At 41.9% G+C, this 8,634-nt stretch overlaps 1 protein-coding gene and 1 long non-coding RNA gene across 4 annotated transcripts; one reads left to right on the top strand and one right to left on the bottom strand.

The window, feature by feature from the left end:
- Nucleotides 1–475: 475 nt before the first annotated feature.
- Nucleotides 476–4,544, bottom strand: LOC123161554 (uncharacterized). 3 transcript variants are annotated; one of them, XR_006480737.1, is made up of 5 exons: nt 4,254–4,544; nt 3,976–4,136; nt 3,619–3,794; nt 2,474–3,487; nt 476–2,243 (listed from the first exon to the last, which is right to left on the bottom strand). It is a non-coding gene; the product is annotated as an uncharacterized lncRNA (long non-coding RNA). The 3 variants fall into 3 exon arrangements; XR_006480738.1 differs by having other exon boundaries at nt 476–1,820; nt 1,959–3,487; nt 4,254–4,538; XR_006480739.1 differs by having other exon boundaries at nt 3,188–3,487; nt 4,254–4,538.
- A 3,026-nt stretch (nt 4,545–7,570) lies between these two features.
- LOC542989 (germin-like protein 8-14) lies at nt 7,571–8,415 on the top strand. Its single transcript, XM_044579584.1, has one exon. It carries the CDS (start codon nt 7,617–7,619, stop codon nt 8,253–8,255), a length of 639 nt encoding a protein of 212 aa, XP_044435519.1. The 5' UTR covers nt 7,571–7,616; the 3' UTR covers nt 8,256–8,415.
- Nucleotides 8,416–8,634: the final 219 nt, after the last annotated feature.

Here is an 8,634-nt window from a genome sequence, read left to right as displayed (position 1 = left end):
GAGTTGAGTGCCAAAACATACATCAAGTGAATCAATAGAACACCCCATTGTCACCACGGGTATCCCACGCAATGCATACATCAAGTGTTCTCAAATCCATAATAGTATTCAATCCGATAATAGTGAAACCTCAAAGGTAAAACTCAATTCATCACAAGAAGATAGAGGGGAGAAACACCATATGATCCAACTATAGTAACAAAGCTTGCGGTACATCAAGATCGTGCCAAATCAAGAACACGAGAGATAGAGAGAAAGATAGAGAGAGGGGGGGGAGAGAGAGAGATCAAACACATATCTACTGGTACATACCCTTAGCCCTGAGGGTGAACTACTCCCTCCTTATCATGGAGACCATCGGGATGATGGAGATGGCCTCCGGTGATGGTTTCCCCCTCCGGCAGGGTGCCGAAATGGGTTCCCAATTGGTTTTTCTTGGCTACAGAGGCTTGCAGCGGTGGAACTTCCAATCTAGGTTTCTTTCTGGAGGCTTCTATATTTACAAGAATTTTTGGCGTCGGAAACAAGTCAAGGAGGTGCTCGAGGGGCCCACAAGCCCTCAGGGCACGCCCAGGGGGTAGGGCGCGCCCCTGGCTTGTGGACTCCTCGGGACTCTTCTCGTCTAGCTCCGATGCTTCGGGGGTCTCTTTTGGTCCATAAAAAATCACTGTAAATTTTCAGCTCATTTGGACTCCGTTTGATGTTCCTTTTGTATAAAACTCAAAAACAAGGAAAAAAACAGAAGGTGGCACTAGGCTCTAGGTTAATAGGTTAGTCCCAAAAATAATGTAAAATAGCATATTAATGCATATAAAACATCCAAAACAGATAATATAATAGCATGGAACAATCAAAAACTATAGATACGTTGGAGACGTATCAACCCTTTGTGAGTTGAGAAATATTTCCAATATTATCATCGATCTTAACCCCAACATGCTCCCTCTAATGGTATGCATAATGCAATCTATCTAGTTATCAGGGAATCTTTTCATTTTCATCATTTGCATAACAAAAGGCCATAAAATTTTGTCATGTGCCTTTCTCAAAATCAACTTTAAAAACCAAAGCACTTTTATTTTTGACATGAATGCTATTCAAAACTTCATATAAAATCAGAATCCATCCATAATGAATCTACCTTTTCACTAAAATAGTTTGAATTGCTGAGATTACCTCCCACCTATGTATCATATATATACCTAGAGAGTGATCCCACTAACTTATTTATCTCATCATGCAAGCATGTCACATCATCATATAATTACTAGACCATGAAGGCGCGCGTTGTTGCACCCGTCTATTATATTGTTAGTAATCAAAGAGAGGAATTTTATAAATATATGGACTAATAGGCAACAAAAATATTTGGAGTATTTCACACTAAGTTTCAGGTAACACTGCGAACTCGTTTTGTACTATTGTTATAATTCTTCTAACATTGAGAAATAGCATCAGCCAGATGGTTCGATGTAGACTAACTATAGTATTGCAGGCAATATTTTATATGCAGCAGAACAATCTAACAGCTCACGTTCTACTTTGAAGTTTGTTGGAAAACACAAGTTAGCACTGTATGACCCAGTAGAATTTACATAGCTTGTACCATCCAAAACAATAGACCAAGGTATACTGATATGTGATAGGTTTTGGTTACATGCATACACCTAATGTTAAGTGAGCATATCATACACCACAGTATAGGCAGGGCAGTAAAACACGTGTCAGCTATTTAACGTCAAAAGGAGGGGTAGATAATTTTGATATCAACCATAAGTGCAGGCATAGCTTTGCTTCCTGATTTCCACCAAATTAGCATCCTTGTAATGTAGAATAAAACCTCAGTTCAGACTCAAAATATATTCTGGAAATAGGTCATTGCATATAGTAATGGATATCCTTGTAACAATAATTGGTGGGAGATATCAAATTTATGGCTATTGAAATGCTTCATTTACCTTAACATTTCATATAAAATCTTGCTCTCTCTAGCTTAGTTCTGTATAAACTTTCCAGTGCATCTGCTTTCTCTGATAATCACCAGCATCAAAAGGTGCAAATTTAGGCTTTATTTGCATAGGAGCAACTGAAAATGACGGCTGAGTTTCGTCAACTTTCCAAGGACAAATTACGAGCTATTGCTTGATACACGTCCTTAAGGTTGGTGCTTGATACAGCTAGATGTTTGTGGAAGGAGGCTCACAAATTAATTTGTCATTGTCAGGCTCATGCTATCCCTTATCCTGGAAACCAAAAAAATGCACAGTATATCTCTCCATTTTCAAAACTAAATTCTAAAATAAAAAAGCAGTATGCTTAACAAAAATCAACTACTTTTTGAGTTCTTTTGGTCATTCCGGTTTTACTGGATCCATATTTGAACATGAATTGTACTGTGTCAACAGGAAAATGCGTAAGATTGATATAACCATATAAATGCAAAACAATATAGGAATAAGAACATAAATCTGACCATCAGGATTAAATTCCGATGCATTCATCAATACAAAATGCCTTTAATTCCAATTTTTTCGACTGAAGCCTAGAAGAAATAGCAAGGTCTTGTGCACAGGTCAGGATACAATCTGCATGCATAATGTACCTCAAAAGAATTACAGTGGCAATGTTCCACCATATAAAAACTAAGTCTCTTCACACAAATCTATCTTATCGCATAACCATTTGTGCTTGTTATTTTATCAAAAAAAACCTACACAGGGAATCATTGGTTACTCTCTTGTACTACCTCCGTAAACTAATATAAGAGCGTTTAGATCACTACTTTAGTGATCTAAAAGCTCTTATGTTAGTTTACAGAGGGAGTATTTGACAAAAATACCTTAGCAAAGCTAAAGGCATCAAGAATTCAAGACTTGAAAGTGTGAACTATATGGGCACAGGACAGAAGAAAGTGACGTTGAAGACTAAATTATGTACAATCAAAGAGTATGCAGTCCAATTCGAGAAAAAAAATCAGAAGGCAAATGGAAAAAGCGACATATCATGAGTGCTTGTCATCTTCAAATATTTACACATGAGGAAGATACAGTTTTTTAGCATGGAACGAACCCACTTAAAAATATCATCAGTGTTCAAAATCACACTGTATGCAGAACTGCTCACAACAACTTAGGGACCTGCGCATATGGGCAGTGATATGACTGAAGTCTCGGATACAGGAGCATACATGACCAAGTGGAGAAGATATGCCAACGGCATTAACAGATCGCTCCATGTTATATGCCTTGAGCAGGGTCAATGCCCATGAATCCTAAAAATTTGTAGGGACAAATCATCTGTAGCAAGCAGCCACAAAATCACCTAGCCGTCCATGTACTGAATATGTGAAATTAAATCTCATAGGAGAAATTTCTCACGAGAGACAGGTCAATTTATTTCCTGGCGATAGCACAAAGGAATTGATCCCTCGACCTGGTCACAATGTTGGATACGATCTCACGTCTCTTCCCCAACAACGGGTTGAATCCTGAAACATCACCTCATTGAGATAAACTTATTCCTAATCGATTGAAACAACCACAAACCTACCAAAAATATCAGAAGAAACCTCATCACCAAATCGGTCACAACGTGAAACGGGGATCAAAGGCAACTTACATACTAAATCAGAGGGACCATGTGATCAGTAGTTCAACCACTCATCCTTCCTTGCTTCGTGGCTCAACATGAGTAGGGGCCCACATATGAGCTTCTGCTCAGGGATGTAGTAAAAGGCAAGCATGTCTGCATGTGAAATACGAAGAGATTTCTCTGGTGTACCATCCCAGTTCAACCTAGGATGAAAGAAGTACAATTATACATCACTAATACCACATAAAAACAATTCCAAATTGAGCATCAATAAGGCAAGCACATATGGCGTGTGAAGTGTTACAATTAACTCGATAAAGCTAGCATGACAGAGTATCAAAATGTTGCATTTTAATGAATATTAGCTTCAAACTGTTCTCTCACCAGTATAGATACAGAGGATGTGCCTTCGAATTTCTGGTCCAGCAAAAGAGATTCCCAGAAATTAAAAACTTAATGAATCACGAGCCATCGGAATTCGAAGGAGAGAGTGGAGGACTGACAGAAAGGGGAAGATGAATCCTCGACCTACACGCCAACCATGGCTGCCGGAGAAGGAGGTACAGATGTAATAAGGGGAATGGGGAACGATCAGAGGCACTGTGGATATATATACACGAGCGTCGAGTAAATGAAGAAGATAAATCGGGGTAGTAACCGACCTGCAATTATCGATGGCCAGAGCATCTACTGCCAGTAATTGGCTGCATCAACTACGATTTGCATCTTCAATCACCGGCGAATCGACTCCAATTGTGGTTGATGCTTCATTTTTAACCCCACCAGCTCCCCGTCGCGTTGCTCGGAGACGTGACCCTATCGCTCGAGTGAGTCGCCTCTGTCCGAACCCAGCGGGGACGCCGTCGGAGTCGTCGCTCTCGCATCGGTCGCTCCCAGCCGCCAGGTGGGGGTGGGAGCGTGCGACCTTGAGAACGAAAGGAGGGTCGCGTCTGTCCTTTTTTTTTTTTGAGAATTCACGTCTGTCCTTTTTCTATTTCTGTCTTCGCTCGGGAAAAGCTGCTACAGGCCCGTTAGGCCCAATTTAACGCGAGGCGCTCAAAAACGTGACCGGAGCAGCGGCCCAATACGGTTGTCGATCGTTAATTGCGAGCGAAGCCAGATTACATGCGATTCACACCTAATCTAACGGCCAAAAATGCTCAAAAGTGATGATCGAACGGCTAGGAACGTTGATGGCCTGAGAGGGCAGGAAAAGTGCTCGGTTATAATATATCTAAATGGATGGGATCAGGACCACCTCAATATCTAACCATCCATGGGAAAAGACCCACCACGACATGCAACCATGCATGGAAAAATATTATCCTTATTTTATTCTACTTATCTTATTTTTACAACTATACCTAATCAATATAATAAGTCGTATGTAATTTTAATTTTGGTTCATGTTTTATTAATCTAAACCACACAATCAAATTTAATTGAAATGTATTGCAATTGATTCCTGTAGTGACACCTCGGGTATCTTTTACTTCAATCTATTCACGGAAACCTTAGTAAAAATCTTAAAACTAACATAAGTAGACAAATTAGTCTAAATTTTTGGATTTGATTGGCATCATTAGTATTAGGTACCAAGGTAATAATCCATAACTGAGTCTGGAAATATCCAACTTGCCTTCACGAAAATTATCAAACAAGTTTTTCAGATCAAATTTTACCAACGCCAAAAAATGTTGATAGAATTCGGCATTGAAACTATCAGGCCCATGTGATTTATTATGAGCCATATCATAAACCACTTTTTAATTTCTTCTAAAAAGAATTGTGTAGTTAGCTTATCTGCGGCTCTTGTAGGGAATGTTTGAGGATTCTCTATATGAAGATATACAGTAGAAACCTCAGGGAGACCAAAAAGGTTCTTATAAAAATTACTAATATAGTTTCTTAGATCTTTGTCTCCTTCAATCAGCCTTTCAACTTGGTCCAGAGAAGTTCTCACATTTTTCCTGCGTCTACCAATTGTTTTAGCATGCAGATATTTAGTATTAGAATCCCCTTTAAGGATTTCTTTAGTTTGCCCTCTGCTTCTATTTAAATTCCTCCTATTTCACCAGTCTCTCTAACTGAGCTATAAGGTATTTCTGCTCTTATCTCTTATCAGCTATCAAACCATATAGCTCACAATGCTTATGAATATTATCAAGTTTAATCAGAATATATTTCTTCAAATCTCTGTACCATGCATTCATATTTCTATCCAACCTTTCAATTAGCTCCAAGCCTTCTCAGTTTATCTTGACATTATCTAAATTTGACCCATGAACCCTAGTTATTCATCCAGGCATCACAAAAAAAAATGGATCCCCTCTCTCATAAACCAAGAATTTTCAAATCTAAAAATTGGATAAGATTTTGTTACATCCCCAGTATCCAAGAACAAGGCTGTACTACCAGTAATCTAGAAAGCGAGTTCATGAAATTTTCCTATCGTACGACGGTTAATGTTGCAATTATATTTTTCAGCCGCACCGAGAATCAAACTAAAGTCTATGGTAAGTAGCCCAGAACCTTCTAGCTCTAGCGAATGATTCTAATTTATTCTATCGTTGGAATTCTTTCTTATGTTTCTTGTGTTAACCGTTCAGGTTGCTTTGTCAGTTATAGTGTTGGTTTTAGACCCTTTGAAATTTTGGTCTTGTAAGACATTATGATTTCATTATATAAAATTGGAGCCTGGTTGACTCCACAATGTTCATCAGAAACAATTTGTCAACGGCTAGCAATTCTAGGATTCTTTGAAATTATAGAATGGAGGTACTCCTAGTAAGTAAGAGCCCAACGACCTAACTTGTGGTTCGATGGTAGAAGGACAGTGGTATCACCAGCCCACCAGGGTTCAAGTCCTAAACTTGACACCGGTGTTCTGGATTTATTTCAATCCTTCCAGAGATATGCGTTCAGTGGGAGGAGACGTTTCCATTGACTACGAATGCGTTTGTGGCGATTTCGTCAATCTCAAGATGATGTGCCGGCTCGGTCATTCGGAGGTGCTTATAGGGATAGGGTGTGTGTGCATGTGTTTATAGGAATGAGTGTATGTGCATATATATAAGCGTCCACGTTTGTATTGGGTTGAAAGAGAAAAACTAAGTAAGAGCCGAGAAATGCCCGACATATTATAAGGGGTCACTCTATTTTACGCATAGAAACTTTTTCGGTAGTCTATAGAGACGCTTTTGTTTTACGCAGGGTTTAGAGACACTTGTTACGCGTGCAAGATATTTTCATACAACCAAAGAGTGGACGGGTGGCATTACCTCCCGATAACGGCATTATACATACATACCCGTTGCATCCAGACAGGTTCCATCCAAGCAAGAAACAAAAATAAGCTCACGAGTTGCACTTGCCCGTTGGTCCAGGCATCACACATATCACTCTCAGAATATGCTGTCCATGAAACACAAAATCTCCAAGATCTTGGACCAGCAGTTAAAATTTCACATGCACGCCCGATATCTCGTTTTGCAAGCTAGGCAACGAAGACCGGTGCAGTTTTTGTCTCCACAAACTTCCCGAGGACATGTCGATCACAGCAAAATACCAAACGTTGGCTTCACGGATGCATGCAACAAGCTTTGCCTGCATTCGACCGGCTCGCACTAGCCACCATAACATGCTACCGTTGTAAAGATCTAGCGCCTGCATGAGACAATGGGTAGTTCGCATATCCATCTCATCGTAAAAACAGCTCATCATGCCCTATATTGTCCTGTGCTTCCATAATAATGCAGCATTTCCAGAGCTTTCCCTATTTCATGGACCACGCACAGCTAATGAGCCAAACGCTTGTCCATTGGCTCCGCCACGTACTTATCCCAAAAGATCCGGACAGCGCCACGCACGTGAACCCTAGCTCGGTCGCCAAAGAATATCGCTCGCGTTACATTGCTCTGCTCGTACGTACCAGCTGCACGGCCGCACCGCCTCCTCCTCTCCTATATAAACACCACAAGGGCAGGCACAGTAGCATACTCGAAGCATCAGCGCAGTAGCAAGCCATGGCCAACGCAATGCTGCTCCCCGTGCTCATCTCCTTCCTTATCATGCCCTTCTCCGCCATGGCCCTGACCCAGGACTTCTGCGTCGCCGACCTGTCCTGCAGCGACACACCGGCGGGGTACCCGTGCAAGGCCGGCGTCAGCGCAGGGGACTTCTACTACCACGGCCTCGCCGCCGCGGGCAACACCAGCAACCTCATCAAGGCGGCCGTGACCCCGGCCTTCGTCGGGCAGTTCCCCGGCGTGAACGGGCTCGGCATCTCCGCAGCGAGGCTCGACATCGCCATGGGCGGCGTCGTGCCGCTGCACACCCACCCGGCCGCCTCTGAGCTCCTGTTTGTCACCGAGGGCACCATCCTGGCGGGCTTCATCAGCTCCTCCTCCAACACCGTGTACACCAAGACACTCTACAAGGGCGACATCATGGTGTTCCCCCAGGGCCTGCTCCACTACCAGTACAACGGCGGCAGCTCGGCGGCGGTGGCGCTCGTTGCGTTCAGCGGCCCCAACCCCGGCCTGCAGATCACTGACTACGCGCTCTTCGCCAACAACCTGCCGTCCGCCGTCGTTGAGAAGGTCACCTTCTTGGACGACGCGCAGGTGAAGAAGCTCAAGTCCGTGCTCGGCGGCAGCGGTTAATTAAGCAGTTCTCAGCAAAGTTCGTCGTGGTGTCAGCGTGTCGGTTTAATTTGATGCATGTGTGCGTGCGCTTGTGAGGTCAACTCCGAGTCTGTTCCAAGTTGTGTTTAATTTTTCATGTCAATCTCATTTGATAATTGTCAATGGCACATTTTTTTCAGGAAGAAGTAATTGAAGTTAATTCACATAAAAACTATGCAATAAAAAGATTGTGTACATCAATCGAGATAGAGTCCGAGGGTGAAGTAATTGAAGTTCTAACTCTCTTAGACACAACATCATTCCGACAATTCTAAGTTATCCAACATAAGGCTCATACTCCCACCGGTATTTTATCCGTCCCATGCAACCAATTTCCAAATATATTATAGATACAAGT

The sequence above is a fragment of the Triticum aestivum genome, chromosome 7B (assembly GCF_018294505.1).
Source record: "Triticum aestivum cultivar Chinese Spring chromosome 7B, IWGSC CS RefSeq v2.1, whole genome shotgun sequence".
Taxonomy (NCBI): domain Eukaryota; kingdom Viridiplantae; phylum Streptophyta; class Magnoliopsida; order Poales; family Poaceae; genus Triticum; species Triticum aestivum.
This window is presented reverse-complemented; position numbering and strand designations above follow the sequence as displayed.